The sequence below is a fragment of the Notamacropus eugenii genome, chromosome 6 (assembly GCF_028372415.1).
Source record: "Notamacropus eugenii isolate mMacEug1 chromosome 6, mMacEug1.pri_v2, whole genome shotgun sequence".
Lineage (NCBI taxonomy): Eukaryota > Metazoa > Chordata > Mammalia > Diprotodontia > Macropodidae > Notamacropus > Notamacropus eugenii.
The window spans coordinates 265,110,732-265,132,554 of NC_092877.1; the positions used below are offsets into that span (position 1 = coordinate 265,110,732).

Below are 21,823 nucleotides of genomic sequence, written 5' to 3' on the forward strand. Positions count from 1 at the left end.
AGAATAAATCAATGATATCTTTAGTTTGGGGAAAAGAATTTTAGTCTAAATTTCCTAGAGGAAGGTAACCTCAGTTAAAATTTGGCATTGATGGAAAAGTTAAAGTTTTAATGGTAAATTTGATTTTATGATTGCTATTTAATCAGGAACTAGAACATGTATAGAAAGACATGTAAGCCACTTAAGACTTGCCTCAAAAAGATGTTCCTTAGCCAAAGTGATATTATAATCATATTTGAAACCTGGTTACTGGAACTTGCCATTTTTAGATGCTATGGGACTATTAAGTGACTGTTCTGAGTCTAACTCCAGGTATGGATAGCAAGCAAGGTGATCTGAGTCTCCAATCCATGATGCCAGTAAGCCTGTGAGATGCTGGTATGAACTGCAAAAGGTGATCTCATGGGAAGGGTGGGAGAGTGACTGTTCAGTGTGGGCTGAGGTAGGATTCTCCTGACTCAATTTCCCCACTGACACCTGGCAGACTTTAAGCCTGATTGAATGTAAGTTGACAATCTAATCCTGCCTGGAACTGACATGATGTTGGGGAGATACTGTATCCCTGCAATGTCCCTACTCTTGGTCGCAATTTCCTATAGTCAAAAGGTTTGCAAGCTTAATACCAGATCTATTAAATTATAGATTATGGATAGGGGAACAACCAGGGTTAAATCTAAAATTAAGCTATTAGGCATAGGACTTTAGCCCAATAACAATAAGTTAGGGTCCTTTAATTCTTAGTAATACTGTGGAGACAATTAGGTCAAGAATTTGTGAAGTTAGCAACATAAATACTATCTGTGTCTCAGTTGGTTAAAGTTTTAAACAAAAATTGGTTGTGGTCCATAATGCAAATGCTTTAAAAAGAAGTATTACCTAACCAAAAGTTTGAATTGTTTTATCTGTTATAAACTGTGGTAAAAATGAAAAATTAAAACAAAAAAATAAAATCATAGGCTGATTCTATATATAACAACACACATAAAGTAGTTAGAATACAGTTGAATGTGTTTTTGGGAGAATAACTGGTTGTTTGCTGTATTTTCATTGCAAAAGAATTCTAAATTGTGTAAGCATGTACACCTATCTTGCTATATGATTAAAGGCAATTCAATTTTACAAAAAAAAAATCAATCCCAATACTATATAAGCTATTTGGAAAAACAGGTGAAGAAGAAGTCCAACCAAATACTTTTTATCACACAAATATGGTGCTGATATCTAAACCAGGAAAAACCAAAACAGAGAAATAAAATTATAGACCAATTTCTCTAATGAATATTAATGCAAAAATTTTAAATATTAGCAAACAGATTATAGCACTATATCATGAGGATCATATACTATCAAGTGGGATTTATACCAGGAATGCAGGGGTGGTTCATTCTCAGGCAAATTATCAATTTAATTGACATATCAAAAACAAAACAGAAACCAAATGATTATCTCAATAGATGCAGAAAATGCCCTTGACAAAATAGAGCACCCATTGCTATTGAAAACATTAGAGAGCATAGGAATAAAAAGCTTGCCTTAAATTGATAAATAATATTTATCTAAAACCATCAGCAAACATAATCTGTCAGGGAGAAGTTAGAAGTCTTCCCAGTACAATCAGAGGTAAAGCAAGGATACCCATTATCACTTGTATTATTTAATATTGTACTAGAAATATTAGCTATAGCAATTAGAGAAGAAAAAGAAATTAAAGGAATTAGAATAGGCAATGAGGAAACAAAACTATTACTATTGGCAGATAATATGGTATACTTAGAAAATCCTATAGAATCAACTAAAAAACTACTTGAAAGTATTAACAACTTTACCAAATTTTCAGGATACAAACTAAACCCTCATAAAGTATCAGCATTTCTATGTGTTACCAAAAAAGTCCACCAGCAAGAGGCAGAAGGAGAAATTCCACTTAAAATAATTATAGATTATATAAATAGTCAAGACAAATTCAGAAACTATATGAACACAATTATAAAAACACTTCACACAAATCAAGTCAGATTTAAACAACTGGAAAAATACTAATGCTCATGGGGAGGCCAAGCCAATATCATAAAAATGAAAATTCTACCCAAATAAAATCTATTTATTTGGTGCCATACCAATCAAACTATCAAAACATTATTTTATAGATCTAGAAAAAAATAGTAAAATTCATCTGGAAGAACAAATGCTCAAGGATATCAAAGGAATCAATTAAAAAAAATGCAAAAAGAAGGTTGAGATCTGGCTGTACCAGATCTCAAACTGTATTTTAAAGTGGTAATTGTCAAAACAATCTGGCAGTGGCTAAGAAAACGAATGGTGGATTAGTGGAACAGATTAGATACAAATTATATTATAGTAAATGCCCATAATAATCTAGCATATGATAAACCCAATGATCAAAGCTTTTGAAACAAAAACTCATTATTTGACAAAAAATGCTGGGAAAACTGGAAAAAAGTATGGCAGAAACTGGGTATACAACAATAATTCACACCATATACTAAGGTAAAGTCAAAATGGGTACATGATTTACACATAAAGAGTGATACCATATGCAAATTAAGAGAGCATGGAATAGTTTTATCTGTCAGATTTATGGATAAGAGAATAATATGGGACCAAAGAAGCATTACAAAATATAAAATAGATAACTTTGATTATATAAAAATTAAAATGCTTTTGCACAAACAAAACCAATGCAACCAAAATTATAAGGAAAGCAGAAAACTGGGAAGAAATTTTTACAAGAATTTTTGCTAACAGCCTCATTTCTCAAATATATAGTGAACTGAGTCAAATTTGTAAAAATACAAGTCATTCTCCAATTGAAAAATAGTCACAGGATATGAGCAGACAGTTTACCAACAAAGAAATCAAAGCTATCTATAATCATATGAAAAAATGCTCTAAATCACTGTTGATCAGAGAAATGCAAATTAAAACACCTCTGGGGTACCACCTCACATCTATCAAAGTGGCTAATACGATAAAAAAGGAAAAGTTTGGATGTTGGGGGGGATATGGGAAAACAGAGACACTAATGTACTGTTGGTAGAGTTGTGCACTGATCCAACCATTCTGGAGAGCAATTTGGAACTATGCAAAAAGGGCTATAAAACTGTGCATACCCTCCGATCCAGCAATACTGCTGCTAGTTCTATATCAAAAAGACATCCAAAAAAAGGGAAAAGACCTATTTGTAAAAAATATTTTTGTAGCTCTTCTCTGGTGGCAAAGAATTGGAAATCAAAGGGATGCCCATCAGTTGCGGAATGGCTAAACAAGCTGTGGTATATGATTGTAATGGAATATTATTGTGCTATAAGAAATGGCAAATAGAATGATTTCAGAAAAACTTGGAAAGACTTAAATGAAGTGATGCATAGTGAAATCAACAGAACTAGGAAAACATTGTACACGGTAACAGCAAGATTGTTCAATGAAGAACTGTGAATGACTTATTCTCAGCAATATAATGATCCCAGACAATCCCAAAGGACTAATCATTAAGCATATTATCCACCTCCAGAGAAAGCACTGATATTGACTAAATACAGAGTGAAGCATGCCATTTTTCACTTTCTTTCATTCTTTCTGCTTTTATTCAAGTTATCTTACATAAACTAATACGAAAATATTTTACATTATAGCACAGTATGTATAAAATATATATTGCTTGCTATCTCAGAGGCTGAGGGAAGGGTCAGAATTTGGAACTCAAAGCTTTAAATAAAAATGTTTAAAAATTGGAAAAAATTCATCCTTTCTTCTTTACTTAAATAGCTGATAGAATGATGTTTTGCACTGTAGAGTGTTACACGCATTACATTTGTGCTTCCTCATGAGCAGGCAGCAAGGTGTTGTGTAAGAAGAAATAGTCAGCAGATCTGGTTCTCTTCCTCCATGAGGATCATTCTTTCCTCTCTTCTACATGCTGCCACACCCCCTTCAAGACAGTCCTCTGTGTCACTGCTACTTTTTCTCCTTTCCACCCCTACTTTATTTTTCAGTGAAAAAAAAGCTCACTACGTTGAGCTTCTGAATAGCACCGTGTCAAGATAAAAGAGATACAAAAATATTGCTCCTAAATCTGAGGAACATAAATAATCCTTTAATCTAAAATTCTTTCAACTAGAAGAGCATCATAATTATAATTTATTTAAGAAACAGTTATAGAAGCTGAAATTAAAGATATTATACAAAGACAAAAGTTTAATTATTCCATTTTCACTGGAAAGCAATCATTTTCTGGCAGGTCACCTTTACCCTCTATTGAATACACCTCCAATCAATCCTCTGTTTCTTTCTTTCTGAAAGGACTTTTCATGGTGACTGAAGTATAATTTAGAAGCAGTCTCTAAAACTGGAAGTAACATTCATCTAAATATGCCTGCCAAGTTTAAAAATGTTTTAGGAGTTAAACTGAAACATGTTCAAAATGACTCATTGTGGACCAAAATATACACTGGAGGAAATAAGAGCTCATTTACAAGTGGGAGAAATATACTCACACTTCATCTGCGGTAATTCACTGGAATTCCCTTCCAGTAAACATCATATTTTAAAATAATCATGGAAAATATCTTACTTTTAACTGAAGTTTTATGAGTTGATTTAGGCAGCTGCCACTGCAAATATTTTATATGTATCTTTTTATAGGACATGGGTATAATTACCAAATTTAAATCAATGAAAAATTTCCCTCTAAAGCAACAAATCAGACATCTAAAAAGAGGGCTGCTTGATCATTAGATATTCAAAAACTGTTCCACAGTTAAGCTTTAAGTGCATGGATAGAAAATATCATCACTTATGACTCTCACTGTCCAAGATACCATCTTGAAACATATCTGCACATACATAACAGCCTTTCTTTTGAATACTGAAAATTCTATTGATGAGAATGGTGGGCACCTTAAACACTGCAAACCCCCTCCACCCCCACTATAGATTTGCATTGATCTACATTTCTTGTCCCTTTGGTCTTTTCTGTAATCAAACAATTACACATCTGTTGTACTGAAAGCTGGGATAAGGAGCAGTCTTACCATGCAAGATCAGACCTCATATGGGTAATGAATGAGGAACTCTGGTCTCATTAGCTACATAAACTTGCTAATAAAGAACACAGTGAAATATAATTATGGAGAACTGCTTTAATTGTTGTCTATTATAGAAACACTTACATGGTTTCTTCTGCATAGGTATCTTGCAAGAAAATTTCATCCAATTAAAAAATTATTTCTTGAGTACTTTCTATATGCAAAGCCCTATATTTCATATAAAGCATAATGAGACACTAGCCTAATTTCATTAAGGTTATAACCAATCACTCTGAATTGGGAACTGGCTACAAGTAAAGGAACTTACATTTACATCTAACTCCACCATTATTTGCTAGCTATGTGACCATAAAAGTCATTTAAATTTTAGCTTTCTCATCCAAAGAATAAGGATAATAATATATACCTTAATTTTCTCAAAGAAATATTGTGAGGATAAAATGTAGTAAGAAATATAAAGATGTTTTGAAAGTAACTGATAACAAAATGACCATCATGATTAATACATGTAGCAATTCATTTCATGATGATTTTCATTCAATTCAATTCAGAATTGAAGAATTGTTTAACCTCCAGGCACAATGAAGCCCCTGGTGATACAAAGACAAAAACAGAATCATCTCTGACCTCAAGGACCTTATGTTCTGTTGAAGACATAGGTACAGGAGGATGGAAACAACACAAACACAAAGAAGCAAATATAACACATATACACACACATATTGGTAGGGTAGAAGAGCACTAAAAACTAGGAGATTTGGGGAAGACCCCATAGTAGTAAGTAGCACTTGACATTTGTCCTATGTAGCTCATGGAATTGTTTATGAACTGATTTAAACAATTACAATTGCAAATATTTTACATGCATGTTTTATAAGACGTGTTTAAAGTCCTCTCTAAATCCTTTGACGTTATTAGATTTTCCTGCTTCAGTAAAGTTCATCATATGACTGACTTAAGTGACAACCGAGGAAATTTTTGCATAAAATGCCAGACAGCTTTTTCATTAAAGGAATTGACACTCAATGCAACATCAATTTTAATAAACCTCTAAACATGACTTTGTTCAAAGAGAGTTGAACTGCCTTTAGTTTCTTAAGTTTCTATCCTAAAAGTCCGCCTTGACTTTGAGGGATCTTGTGGGAAGGAAGTCACAGCTTATGGAGATGGCTAGAACTTGGGTCAGTCTGAGTGGAAAAATGACCCTTGGTTTGGACATTTTGAGCGTGACTTGTGGTTTGGAGAAAACCTACATTGATGATTACATGTAAGCTAGGAAGAGAGATGGTGTACCCTCGTCCTCTACTTTTCTCTCTAGGAGTGTAGGGGAGGCGGGATGGAGGAGGGAGAAAATGTCTTCCATTTTATCTACTCACTTTCACCTCTATTTGTCCCTGCTACGCTGTCAGGGGTTGGAGGAAGAACTCTCTGGAAGTTTTGCTTACCTTCAATTTTAAGTCTTAAAATGAGATACATATTCTGGTCTACAAAACCCCCCAAAACAAGTTCTTTTATATTACTCATGTGTCATCTTCCTGAAAAAATTTCAGCAAAACTAAGCACAGAACAGGAAATCATATGGAGCCACAAACCAGGATCACAACTGGTACTAAATATTCTATAGGCAACCAAAATCTAACACTTAAAGTTGACTTTAGACCTGCTTTTGTCCTTTTTGTAAATGAAATCCAGAGCTCAAAAAGTACCTGGGTGTATCAGCCGGGCAATATTCACAGCACTGAGGGTGACTATGAATATGCCAGTGTAGTTCTGAATCAGAAAGTATAACAAATTCTCTATATAGTAGGCAGAAGAAAAACAATTATTCAGACACCAGAAAGCCAAATCTCAACACCAGAAAGCCAAATCCATCATAGTAACCAAGGAGTTAATACACATTAGCATTGCAGGGGACAACACCACCCCCAAGCCATCGCCCCTCCCCTTCCCACAAGCAAACACTCACAACCCTAGCTGTGCCTGCCCATGTCCTCTCTCTCCCTCAGCTCTAACTGTTCTCATACACTTTCTCCCAGCTCTGCTTCACCCATTCAGCAAGCTCCTCCCACCACATGTGACTTAGGCTTCCATGTGATTTAAGCAGGTCACATGGACCTAATAATGAATGGGAAAGATCTTCACATTTAAATTACCATTACACTGGGCTGAGCCCCTTTTGATCAGTAGGGCATTTGTCCACTCTGAAAGTTATCGAGAACAGTTCAAAAGAAACCTAACTGCTAGAGGTGATTGGGGAAGTTAGGAGCACGGCAAATACTGGGAGCTAGGAAGAATTCAACTGAGCAGTGGGTGGTTAATAAGGCAGCACCACTATGGTGATACACAAACACTGGGTACCTATCATTCACTGGTTAAATGTGCAAATCTCAAAATTCCTTATTGCATTAATTCTATCATTTTAAAACAGAAGGGAAAAAAAAAGCTTACCCAATTACTAACAGCTCAATATTAAATCAGTGCCAGGTAAGTGGCAAATAGAGTAGAAGAATACTAAAAACTCAGTAACTACAGGCTTTGTCCAAAGTGGCCCACTACTAGAAAAAAGCACAGAACTGAAGCTTTTCTAAGCTGAGCAAAGAACTGACTCAATGAATGGCTTAGGAAAAATTACTTTTCTCTCACCCCATTTTGCTATAAATGGGGATAAAATATGCTATTTACCAGAGGAGTTATGAAGACTACAGAGACAATGTAAGACATGAAAGAAACAACATAAAGTACTCTAAAATTGCTTGAGAATGCAATATTCTCTCATTAGCTATTACATAAAAACTACCAAGGACATGAACAATAGTTTAAGATAAATAGGGAATTTATTTTCAAAGACATAATTCAGGGCAATCAGTGTGCTAAATGTTTTTCAATATTTGAAGCATATTTTTAGATCCTGATAGCTAGCAAAAGAAGCTAATATTTAGAACTTATCATGCCACAGTAACACACTGGGAACACATTTTTTTTGTTTTAATCATATAGAGATATGGAAATAATCATATATTCACATATACATATAATAAACATAAGCCCAAACACTTATGTATCCTATGTCTAAAAATATGGGAGGCCTTTAGATAACTGTCCGAATCAGATCTTAATGAATTGAATATTTTTGGAATTTTTAAAAAATGTAGTTAGATATTTTTTAAATCAGTATTTGGAATAGAAAAATTATAGTCCTAGTCACTGCATTCTTTTTAAAGAAACCATAGTGAAAACAAAATAAAGAGATCCATGAAATGCAAACATAACCAGCGTTCCTGTTCTATAGGTCAACAAATAATTAGCAGGTTTGTTTCCCAGCTTTATTCTTCACTTTCCTCTCATTTACTTTTGACTTTAAAGCTATCCTGGATACTTATAGGTGAGAGGAGGCTGTTCTCTGTATTACCAATATTTTACTTATGGAAATATTTGAAGAGGTGTGGGGGGAGGCGTGTAAGGAGGGAGAGAACTGTGGAAATTACCTGTAACCTTTTTCCACAGTAGATCAATAAATGCTCTGCAACTTGGGGTCCTAGAGGCAACTGTGGCTGTCCTATAAGGTTTTGTTCTGAGCTTTCTTTCTCTTTTGCCTCTCTTCTATCTCTCTTGGTGACCTTATCAACTCCCATCAATTATCATCTCCATGCTGATGATTCTCAGATTTTTATTCAGTCCTACCTCAAGTGACTTCCTGTTTTGCATTTCAAACTGCCTATGAGACATGTAGAACTAGTCTGGTAGACATTTTAAAGCCAATATGTCCAAAGCTGAATTCATTATTTCCCCCCCTAAACACTCCCCTCTTTGAAACTTCTCTACTACTGTTGAGGGCACCACTACCCTCTCAGTCTTTCTAAGGCTATCTTTAAGGACTGGAACCTAGAATCCCTGACTCCTCATTCTCTCATTCCCCTGGACACCTTTCCAGATTGTTATGAGAGTCTGTCGATTTTACCTTTGTAAAATGTCTTGAATATAATCCTTTCTCTCCCTTGATACTGCTACCACCCTGGTATAGACCTTTCATCTCCTAAACCTTGGACTACAATGCTCTTTATAACCCTCCTGGCACAGGTGTCTCCCAACTCCCATCCATCCTCCACATCAATGAAGTTTTCTTGAAGGACAGGTCTGACTGTGTCACTAATCCTGCTATTAATAAATCCCAGTGACTCCCTGTCCCTCCTAGATAAACTGCTTGGCTTTTAGTCTTCATAACCTAGCCTTTCTGTCTCCTTACACCTTATAACAAACCATGCATTCTATGACAGCGACACTGGTCCCCTTCCTGTTCCTTGATCAGAACATTAAACTTCCTGACACCAGGCATATTTACTAGCTGTCCCACATGACTGGAATTCTCCCTCCATCTCCTGACTTCCTTCAAGTCCCAGCTAAAATTTTACCTTCTCCAATTCTACTTAATTCTAGTACTTTCTTCCTGTTGATTATTTCCTGTATATCCTGTATACTGTTTGTACACAGCTGTTTACATGTCTTCCCTATTAAACTATGAAGTTATTAAGTGCCTATCTTTTGCCTTTTTTTCTATTCCCAGCATTTAGCATAGTGAATGGCATGTAGTAGGCACTTAATGTTTACTGACTGACTAAAAAGTTAAATGATTCACCAGAATATGTTAAAGAGCCAATGCACCTTTCATTAAAGATGGTACTTAAAACCTAAATCACCCTCATTCCATTGGGCTAACTCTCTAACCACTAACACATGCTGCCTCTCATACTGTATCATTAAAAGACCTCAATAATGAATGAACCCTCTTTTATTCATCTCTTTAATGAAACAGGATATTCTGGTTAACCAAATATTCTGATTAATAGAATTATTATAGGTAACCTACCTCTTGAAACTCAGACAAGGCATGGAACAGAGCAAGAGAAGAGAGGGTCAGGGCTTCCTCCTGAGCAACGAACAGTATGCTAGTGTGCTATTCAGTATTCTAGACTTTATCTGGGAGCAAACTATCCAGTGGGGCATGGATTTTGACTTTTAAAATGGGGCTTGTAAGCTGGAAAGGGGCAATTAAATCAAGCAAGATAAACACAATGGACAAGAAAGGACAACCTTGATGGCCAGTGGAGAATTTCAAAGGTTGGAACCAGAAGAGTGAGAATGCATACACCAATTTGCCTTGGTGGAGTAGGTGTCAAGTTATGATAGCTTCTCAAATAGATGCATACCCTGGGAACCTGGGGACAGAAAGCCCCGCTGTACCTTGTGGTGCCTCAGGTTCATTACCTGAAGTATCAATTACTACTGTATTATTGTAAAATGTAAGGATCAGTAAAAGAAAATTCTGATTAACAGAATGCTGGGTAACAGACTAGTATAATAATAAAAGAGTTATCAAAGTCACAGTTTCCATTCTCTTCTTTTAAGATTTGAAAAATGAAGTACTGAGTTTGAGAACCTATGAAATCCTGTCTGAGCATGAACACTGGTTGTTCACTTAAAACTTGGATTTTCTTTTTATTTTCAGATCCAAGTTCCCTCCCTCTCTCCAACCCTTCCCTCAGCCATTGAGAAGACTAGAAATGATAACCACTGTATATGTGAAATCCTGCAAAACATATTTCCTCATTAGTCAGGTTTGGATTTTCTCTTAAGATCTCTTTAGCAAATATTAATCTGAGTTTAGTACTAAACCAAAAATAAATGATATTCTGAAACAAATATAAACCAAGAAGACTGTCTAGATAGAATTTATTATATCAAAAACTTAAAATTCATAGTTAAAGAACAGGAAAAAGAAAAGTATAAACTATCTGGTATAGTATTCATACATATATTTTTAAAAAGAAGGAATTTATTTGATTTCTTTATTTAGGAACATGCTTTATTATATCACAAAATTTTCTGTAATATCTCATGTCTCAAAATTTCTCCTGAAAATTATGTGGGGGAGAGAGAAAATATGGAACTCAAAATTTCAAAAAGCTGAGTGTTAAAAATTATCTTTACATGTAATTTGGAAAAAATATTTTAAAAAAGAAAATTATGTGGTAAATTATTAAAGGCTCTTTCATGCCATTTATAATATGTAATACTTATTTTGAGGTGGACAACAGACTTGATGGCTTCTATGACACTATTATATATGTGTAGTTTTAAGTATGACTCAAATATCAAATGAAATTAGACAGAAGGGTTAGGATCTAATACTTCATGGATCAATAAATCTAATTTCATGATCTCTGTTTAGGCATTACAAGATTGTGATATGAAGTATAATGCCTTCCACCTAGCAAGTAGTGAATATTTATTTGTTGTAGTTGAGCAGAATTAAACTTGTCCTGACTATTACCAACACATCTACTTCACTCGAAGTCTACAGCATCCGAAACCTCAGGGGATGAATGATGGTATCTTCTTTTTTATCACCAAAATTCCTTTAAGAGTGTTTAGATGAAAGAAGAGCTAATATGTTTTTTTTTCTTTCAACAAAATGTAGAAGTTGGAAAAAGTACAGAACATTAATAGTTATCTTCAAGATACTTACTGTTCAAAGAGTTGATCATGTTTTTCTAAAGCATCCTTTTCAGCCATATTTGCTCTTTCTTTTTCAGCCAGGGCATTATCCCTTGCTTCTCGAAGATTCCTAGAGTAAAAAAAAAAAAACCTTCAATTATGATTCCTATTACAGTTATTTAATACTTCAGTGAAGAGTATACAACAAAACAAAAATTTAAAATCCTTAGTGTACTGATTGGAACTAGGTCACAGTGTTGTAATACATCTGTGATCAATCTTTAGAGAGTATCCACAAATGTTTTATATTTGATTAAAAATTTTTTCATTAACTTGACTAATAGCCTGTTAAATAAATAGCCTGTTAAATCTCAAGATGTGAATTATTGTGTTAAAGGCAGAAGTAGGATGTTAATAATGCTAAGTATTAATTATTAGGAGTGTCGTATATATGGTGGGAGGCACACTGAATTTGAGGTAAGATGATATATGCTTTCAACTTAGAGCATGATCATCCCACCCTAAAATGTAGAAGGTGTAAAGCCTGACCTTGGTACTAAATCTCAAATCAAGAACTGAACAGTAAACAGAATTCACTCAACACTGAGGATAATCCAGAAGAAAAGAGTGATACCATAACAAATTTGAGCAGAGCGTTAGAAAAGAAAATGGACTGGCCACAAGGACTACAAGAATATCTGAAAGAAATGAAGCAAGAGTTCATAAATGAAATGAAACTTTGGAGAAAAGACTTAGAAGAATTATTAATGTTGAATGGAAAAATCAAAATGAACCAAATAATGCAATAATTTCATGAGATAAGAAATATAAAACAAATTAAAAAGATGGAAAAAATAGAAGAAAATGTGAGTTTATCTACTATCAAAAATAGCTGTCCTAGAAAAAGGTCAAGGAGAGATAATCTAAGAACCTGAAAATTAAGAACAAAGAGAAAGGCTGCATATAATATGAGGTAAACCCAAAATAATCACAAACAAAAACTACCCATATCTACTAGAACCAGGAAGCAAGAAAACAAAAAGAATCCATAAAGTTACCTCCTAAATAACTGAAATGAAATGTTCTAGTAATACCATAGTCCAATTCCAGGAGGAAAAAAATCAAATAAAAAAATACCACAAGAAGCAAGGAAGAGTTCAAATATTGAGGGACCATAGTCAAGATAACATACAGTCAACATCACACAAGATCTGGTATTTGTAGCTATAAAAACAGAGGAGACTGAAATGCAATATTCTAAAAAGCAAAGGATAAAAGCTTACAAAAAAGGATATCTTACAGAGCTTAAACCTAAAGGAAAAAGAAATGGACCTTTAATAGATAAGAGGATTCTTCAAGCATTTCTGATGAAAAGACTGGAACCATCAGCTGCTTTGAAATATAAATACAAGAGTCAAGAGAAACATAGAAAAGTATATTTGTGAATTTATAAGGGGCTTCCGGAAGATGGGAGAAGGAATAAATGCCTCTTCAAAACCCTAATATCTTCAAGGGTCACAAAATGAGTTAAATAAGACAAACAGGTGGCCTGGGAAAGATGATTAAGTTCTATTTTGATGTTGTTAGGAGAAGAAAGAAAGGGAACAGTAATACACTAGGGAAGAAAGGAAGAGAAAGGGCAAGAAGCTTACTATCTTGTATAATATACAAATATGAAGGAAAGAGTGTAAAGGAAACTCACTTTCATCTGAAGTGGACAAAGGAGGGTTGAACACACATTTGCAAAAAGAATAATTTTAGTGTAGAAAGAAATTAAACTCATAGGGAAATAGGGAAAATATTAAAGCACCCACTGTGTCCTAGGAACTGTGGTAGGTCCTGGGGATACATGTGAAAAAAAAATGAAACAAAAGATGATTTCAATTAACAGGCTCCTACCACATTTTTCTTTGTAAAGAGGGGCCCAGGGAGCAAAGAGGGAAAATAATAAGAGGAAAGGAAAGTGAGAACTAAACAATTAATAGTTATAAGCATGAGACAGAGGAGAAAGTAAGGCTGGTGACCTCACTCAAATCAAAGTCAACTGAAAGTCATGTCACCATCTCCCTGATGTCATAGTTCTCTTTGAGAATGAAGGGCAAACACAACAACCCGAGAGAAGAGCAGAATGGATTAGAGAGCAGAATCCGACAACATGTCGTTTAGAAGAAAATCAGAAGGCCAGGTTTCAAATCCCTTATCAGCCACTTAACTACTTGTGTAGTTTATAGCACAACACTCAACATTTCTGCACCTCAGTTTCCTGATCTTGAAAATGAAGAAGTTAGGCTAGATGACCTCTAAGCTCCCTTCTACTTCTGAATAGAGCATTTTATGTTGGACTTCGGTTTCCTCATCTGTAAAATGAGGAATTTGTGCCTGAAATCCTATGATCTTAAAAACATTTTTATCATTTGAAATTCTGCCTACAATCAGCTCTATGTCTAGGTAATAAAAATAAAATTAATAATGATGATAATAATGCTAAGTCACAATTACATAGTACTTTAAGATTTACAAAGTATTTTCCTCACAACAACCTTGTGAGGTAGATAGTACATTATCGTCTCTATTTTCAAGATGGAGGAATTTAGGTTCAGGAGTTTATGTGATTTCCTTGTAGTCATCCAGGTTGTATTTTTCAGAAATGGGATTTGAAACCAGATCTCTTCACTCCAAGAAGTAGAACCTGATTCCTTCCACTATACCATGTTTCTTCATAATTAGTCTCTTCTGTTCCAATAGAATTTTTAATCTATAGTTTATAATCAGAAAGAGTAGTAGGTATAGTATTTGATCACCATGGCCACTTCCAGATGCTTGTTTCACAAGTTGTCCTTCTTTGAACCAAACTCATAGTCTCTATTTATGAAAAATTCTTCCCATTCTTACTACTGCCATCTTTCCAGATGAGTTCATATTCAGCCTCAGACCACACCTACCTCATTGTTTAGTGGGATTATATGATATATACACAAATAATTGGAATACACCCAAGTACACGAGAGGTGTAAGCAAAATGTTATCTGAGGTCCAAGGGAAGAACAGGGATTGAGGAGGAAGACTGGAAAAAGTTTCAGGGAGGAAGAGATATCTAACATGTGCTTTAAAGGGAAGGTAGGAATTCAAGACTATAGTGTTCCAACCTTTTTCAAGGTTAAACTTCCCCAGTTCTTTCACTCAATATCATATAGAATGGACTCAAATCCTTCCATAATAGTGTCCAACCTCCTCTGCATAATCTCCAGCTTATTAATGTCCTTTCTAAAATGTGGTGCCTCGAACTCAGCATAATACTTCATAATACTTCAATAAATGTAGTTTATCCAAAGCAGTATACAACACAACTACTACAGTGTCATGATGTTAATAATTTATATATGGAAATCCAACATCCTCATTTTATAAATGGGTAAACTGAGTCTCAGTAACTTACCTTTTCCTCCTTTTCTCTATTCTTTTGCTTGGAGATTTCATCTATTTTCTTGGTTAGATTTATCACCTCATGTCCCAAATCTGTAACTCTAGGCCTGACATTTTCCTGAACTCCAGTTCCCTATCTCCAAATGTCTATAGGAAATCTCCAAAGAGTTGTCCTATCAACACCTGAATTCAAAATGTTCAAAATCAAACATATCTTTCCCCATAAGTGTCTTCTATTTTCCTGAGTTCAAAATCTTTGAGTCTCCTTAGACTCTATCTTCTCCCTAAGCAACTGATAAAATGAATGGGGCAAATCCCATTGATATTAGCTCAGCCATCATTTGTGCACTCATACTCTAACTGTACTTTCACAGATAGCATTACTGCTCAAGCCCTCACTACCTCTTGCCTAGAATGCAGGAATGTTATATGTGACTTCATTTTCTCCCCTCTCTATTTCATACTTCATAATATCCCTGACAAGATTATTTTCCTAATATACTGTCTCGAGTTCTATCACTGCCATGGCTTAAAAATCTTTCCCAAAGACTACTGAATCAAATACACACTCAGCCTGAAATTTAAGTCTTTCCATTCCCAAAAATGTCTGGCTCTAATTTAGCTTTCCAGTCTTATTTCTCACCTGTAGTGGGGCAAAATACTTGTGGAATCCCCACATCAATGGGGCTACTGTGAACCAAGATTCTATGGAGAAAACTTAGGGCAGTTTGAATTAACTTTGTTCCAGGTGGACTGACCTGGGACCCACCTGTGACTACTTTGGGAAAGGAGTATATAGAGATAGCTCAAGGACTCTAATGGGAGCTCCTGATGTGCCAGGGAACTTACTTATGAACCACCTTTTACCTCCTCATAAACTGCTTTTACCTAAAGATTGACACATACACTTTTATTATAGAAACTGCATTATCTTAACCCTTAAGCTTTGAGGGGCCCATTGTGCCAGATGTGGAACTTACTACTTTCTTTAATGCACAGAGTCTGTCCTTCAGACAAGCCTTTCCTGCACATGCAATAATTATTCCTTCCTCATTCCTTTCCTTTACTTCTTTCTAATCATTGTCTATGGTACTCATGTATTTATCTTCCTTCAAAGTCCTGTTGAAATACCAGTATGGTCCATGTTCAAAATCGTCTTGTTCCTTAATGAGGTCTCTTACCGTACTTAAATATATGTATTGTTGATAATATCCTATAGCCTGTTTATAAATCCCAGGTATCTTTTTCCATTGATCTTTGGGTTACTGTCACTTTGGATTCTAGAGATGGTTCCATAATTCACAGTCACAAACTATTGCTAAAAATAACAGTTCTAAAATGTTTTATGCTTTACCAAGCACTTTCCTCAAACCTAGATGATATAGATAATAATAATAGTGATCAGAGTAATGAATAATAAATAGGTAATAACAATGCAGGATAATAGTGATGACGATGATGTTGCTGATGATGAGTGTAAAGCAAATATTATATTATCAGTTTTAGAGATGTGATCAAGGCCTTGAGAGATTAGGTATCTTTCCCATGGTCACGCAACAGAATATCCGAGCCATACTGTAAATCTAAATTGCCTGACTGCAAATCTTGTTCTTTTTATGCTATATATACAGCATCTTGCCTTTAATATAACATTAATGAGAACATTTTTTACTTATGGGATGTGGGAGGATGGACCTTTGATTTCATCAGTGTGGAGAGCTCCAAAGTAGTCTGGCACCTGTTGTCACTGTCCATCCTTTGTTCTTGAAGGGGATCAGTATCATGAGGGTGATGTCTTGACTTGCAAGTGGACAGGATATGAATGGGGCAGAGCTGTGAAAAGTCATCAGCCTTACTCTCTCTTCCGGAGTCGACAAAGTCCAGTGGTAAGACAAAAGTCAAGATAACTGGTGATGGCACCAGGATGCAGTGGATGACCCTGGCTTTTCTAAATTAAGGTGTTTCCCCAACCTCAGTTTATCTGAGGCTAGTACTCTACAGTTGCCATGAGGCACTGACTTGCCATAAATACATAACCAATATGTATCATTAGAGAAGTGGAGAACTACAGGAGAAGAATGTTATATATAATTAGAAAAAGTTGCTTTGTTGTTCATTTTGCTAAAGTTAATCAATTTAAACAATCAATCAGCAAGAATTTATGAAACACTAGTATATATCAGGTACTATGCTAACTCCTTTAATGCAAAGAAATTATAGTTTATATTCCCCCAAAATTTCAGAGTTGAAATCCATCTATGTAAATCCATCTTAAAACAAAAATAGGGGTTTGTCCAATAAGGAGTTGTTTAGCCTCTGGTGAAGGAGAGTACATTACCTCCTGTGGCAATCTATCCCAATCTATCCCTTTGTAAGGCTCAAGTTGTTAGGTCTGTTTTTCCTTATATCGAGTTTAAATCTGTCTTTGTAAAACTTCCACTTATTCTTTTAAGTCCTGCTCGTGGGGGGCTAATGGAGCACTCTGATCCCTCTTCCACAAAAATCCTTCAAATACTTCTCATTCACCAAGACATTTTACTTTTTAGTATTAGACTCTAACAGCTCCAAAGATTTAGAACTCAAAGAGAACTGAAAGATCATATAATCTGAACTCCTTCATTTTAGTATATGAGGAAACTGAGGCTTATAAAGAAGTGATTTGCCCAAAGCCATCGAGTTTGTTAGTGACTGCTCCAGGAACAGAATGTAGAGTTTTCTATACTATACTATATTCTCACTCCCATCAAATCAAATTGAGCCTGTATGCACATTTCTATTATATTTGACATAATTTTTGCTTTTTATTTTCTTACAAAGGAAGGCTCAACAAGAAGGGGAATAAATTGAGAGATGTCTATTGTATAAAAATGCAGTAAATAAGTCAAACTTTTTGAAGGGGGGAAGGGACGGAGAAAGGGCAAGCTCTGAAAAATCTTATAAAGCTGCAAAGACTCTGAGTGTGAGACAAGTAGACAAGTAGCAGACTATTTGCCTGTCTTCTAAGCAAAAACCCAGCTATGGTCCGAGGCCCAGGACAACCAGAATGCTAGTCCCTATGCAATATTTTTTAAACATAAGAATTCAGGAAGACTATTTGCTTTGGCATGTAGGAGTCACAGTTTCTATTGGTAGAATTACTACACCAGTGAAACCATAGATCCTTTAAGTACTAAAGTAAATATCTATTAAACTATTCTCTACTATAGAAGCACATTTTAGTGGATAATGTAAAATGTCATTATTTGAATTATAATGTTGATTATAAAGATTTTTTATTACAACTGCCCAATTACATTTTAGACATCAATGCAATCTTAAATTACACAATTTTGTAGTTTTCTTTTTCTAGATCTAGATGTGTTCAGTCAACAAACTGATAAAAAATATAATTTTAATTTTTATGTCTTAAAGAGAGATTCCATACTCTACAAATATTTAATACAAGAATACCTTGAACAGGTTAATTGCCATCAAGTGACTGAAGTACTCAATGCAGTCAAATACAGGGTTGTTTATCACCTCGGGCCAAACATTATTCCCTGCTCCATATTAGAAATTCTAAGAAAACAGTAAGAATCAATATCTGAAACAAAGAGAAATTACTATGGCCAAAATAAATTTAATCAAGACAAGCTTCAAAAAGAGCAAAAATAAGCCCCTAAAACAAAAACATACAACCCACTGCCTAGAAGCAGTAAACAAGTAAAAAAACAAAGAAGAGAACAAGACCCCTTAAGAATTAAGGAAAGAAACCTGCAATGGCAGAAACTTTTAAAGGAATAATGGATAATGGTGACATATATGAACTTGCCATTATATTGATAGAAAAAAATTACATAAAAAAGTCAGTATTTTATATAAAGGTCTATAGTGTCCCAATGATGGCAGAATGTCTCAAAGGGCTCCAGATAATCTTATTTGTCAATGACAACCCATGCATTGGCTCTCTCTTTCCCCTATATTTTACCAACTGCCAAGACAAAAGTTGACTTAACATTTAAAAATATATGGAAGAGAATGAATTGCTCTGCAGATATTGGAAAAGAGAAGAGCTTGGAGGGATATCTCTACAAAGTTAAAAGTAATGGAACTCTCACTACAAGCTGAGTATCCTGCCAGTTCACTTTTCTCTTCGAAGGCAAGAGGGAATTTCAAGATCTAGAGGGTCTAAAACAATTTGTTAACAAAATACCACAGCTGCAAAGATTATTAACAAGATGCATTGGAGACCTGAAAGCAGATAAAAGTGACTTAAAAGAGAGGAGTGGATTTGAAGGTTAACAAAAGATACAGGGTAAAGATATAAAGAATCAATAGCAAAGCTAAGATAATGTCAGAATTACAAAGTGTAGACACAGAATACTGTCAAGGGTTTTAAATTTAAAATATAACGATGTACTATGGAGGGAAAGAAAAGGTAACTTTAAAGAACAAAATTTTATATCAGCTCTAAAAGATTTGAGGTTTATGTAGTTAATAATATAAATTAATAAAGAGCAAAAAGTAAATTATTTAACAAAGTTAAAATATGCTGATGCTAAAATATATGAAAAAGTTCCCTTTGAAAATCTTTTAAAAATGAACTTAATACAGGATATTTGAGCAGGTACATACTGAAGCATCTACAGGTTTAAAATGAAAACTCCTTACACTTTTTGACAAAAATTCTATAAGAAAATAAATGATTAAAATGACAATAAATTTTCTCTTTTTCTATTTTATTTATTTATTTTTAGTTTCAACATTCATTTTCACAAGATTTTGAGTTCCAAATTTTCTCCCCCTTTCTCCCCTCTACCCACTCCAAGACAGTGTGCATTCTGATTACCCCTTTCCCCAATCTGCCCTCCATTTTATCATGCCCCTCCCTTCTCTTATCCCCATCCCCTCAGTTTTCTTGAAGGGCAGGATAGATTTCTATACCCCATTGCCTGTATATCTAATTTCCCAGTTGCATGTAAAAACAATTTTTAGCATTCATTTTTAAAATTCTGAGTTCTAACTTCTCTCCCTTCCTCCCTCCCCACCCATCCTCACTGAGAAGGCAAGCAATTCAATATAGGTTATCCATATGTAGTTATGCAAAAGACTTCCATAAAAGTCATGTTGTGAAAGACTAACTATATTTCCCTCCATCCTATCTTGTCTCCCATTTATTTTATTCTCTCTTTTGACCCTATCCCTCCTCAAATGTATTTACTTCTAATTATGCCCTCCTATTTGCCCTCTCTTCTATCTTCCCCACACTCCCTGTTTATCCCCTTCTCCCCTACTTTCTCGACTTTGCCAATTAGCCAAAAAAATCTGTCCAATTCTGCTTTTTAGAGCATTCTTCTTTTCACTGGCCTTTTGGATCTCTTTTGTCATTTAGTCTGTTTTTTACAGTGTTATTTTCTTCAGCATTCTTTTGGGTCTCCTTTAGCAAGCAGTTGACTCGTTTTTCATAATTTTCCAGCATCACTCTCATTTCTCTTCCCAGTTTTTCCTCTACTTTTCTTACTTGATTTTCAAAAGACCAATTCATATTTTTCTTGGAGATTTTGGATAGAAGAGCTTTGACTTTGTTTGCTTAGTCTGATTCTTTTTTCAGTTTTTGCTCATTTCTGTAGCTATTTACTTGACTTTTGAGTTCTTTGTCAAAGTAGATCTCTGCTTCCAGTGGAGGTGGGGGTGTACTCTCAGTCACTCAATTCCTCCACAATCTGTGGGCCTAGAGCTCCAGAAACAGTCACTGTCTCTGCCCCTGCTGCTGCTGCTGCTGCTGCTGTGGCTTCTATGGGTTCCTCCACCCCGTTCCCCCTCTGCAGCCCTGGGGCTTGGGCCAGACCACTCCACTCTCCCACACTGAGACCACAGGCTTTTCCCAAAGACCTTCCAATTCTTCCTCAGCATTTTGGGGTCCTGAAGTCTGGAAACTACCACAGGTGCGAGAGATTCAGTCTCCTCAAGGCCTGCTCAGGTCCTGTCTATGCTGGTGCGGCCCATGCTGGACTGCAACTTGCCCTAGTGCAGTGCGATAGATATTTCCCGGCGACCTTCCAGGCTGTCTTGGGCTGGAGATTTGCTTCACTCCATCATTCTCCGGGTTCTGAAGCTCCAGAATTTGTGTAGAGTCATTTTCTACAGATATTTGGCTAGGCTTGGGGGCAGCGCTCTAGAAAGTCTGTGCTGTTACTCCGCCATCTTAGCTCTGCCCCTGCTTAATGAATCCACTTCTAAGGAATCCTGAAATGAGTTTTGTGTTACTGACAGACCAAATCAAGTGTCAAATGTGAGACTTGAGATGCAGAAAACTTTATATGGGCTTTTCAAAATTTCTATCCATAGGAGGAAATCAGAGTGGCAATGGAAACACCCCATTAATCTGAGACTTGCCAAGGGAGCTAGTTGGCACAGTGGATAGAGTGCTAGGCCTGGAATCAGGAAGACTCATCTTTATGAGTTCAAATATGACCTCAGACATTTACTATCTGTGTGACCCCGGGGCAAGTCACTTAACCCTGTTTGCCTCAGTTTCCTCATCTGAGGAAATGGCAAACTACTCTAGCATCTTTGCCAAAAAACAAAACAAAACCCAAATGAGGTCATGAAGAGTCAGAAACAAGAAGGATAAATAACAACAACAACAAAAGCCAAAGTTCCATCTGTTAATCTCTGGCATGGTGCTCGGTAGTAGGGATACAAAGACAAAAATGAGAGTACTGCCTTTGAAGAGCTCACACTCTCTATTGAGGGAAAACAACAGCAACAGAGAGAATCAAATACAAACATGTACAAAGTAAACATATACAAATACAAACATACACAAGCTATTTACAAGGTAGGAATGGGAAGAAAGGAGA

The 21,823-nt window shown here is 35.4% G+C and overlaps 1 protein-coding gene across 3 annotated transcripts in view; it reads right to left on the bottom strand.

Annotated features, from left to right (window-relative positions):
• Nucleotides 1–21,823, bottom strand: part of PIBF1 (progesterone immunomodulatory binding factor 1) — a 331,775-nt gene that overhangs the window by 238,714 nt on the left and 71,238 nt on the right. For all 3 annotated transcript variants that reach the window (XM_072622310.1, XM_072622312.1, XM_072622311.1), the window contains exon 10: nucleotides 11,590–11,688. In XM_072622310.1, the coding sequence (XP_072478411.1) occupies nucleotides 11,590–11,688 (99 nt within the window). The remainder of the gene's footprint in view (nucleotides 1–11,589; nucleotides 11,689–21,823) is intronic.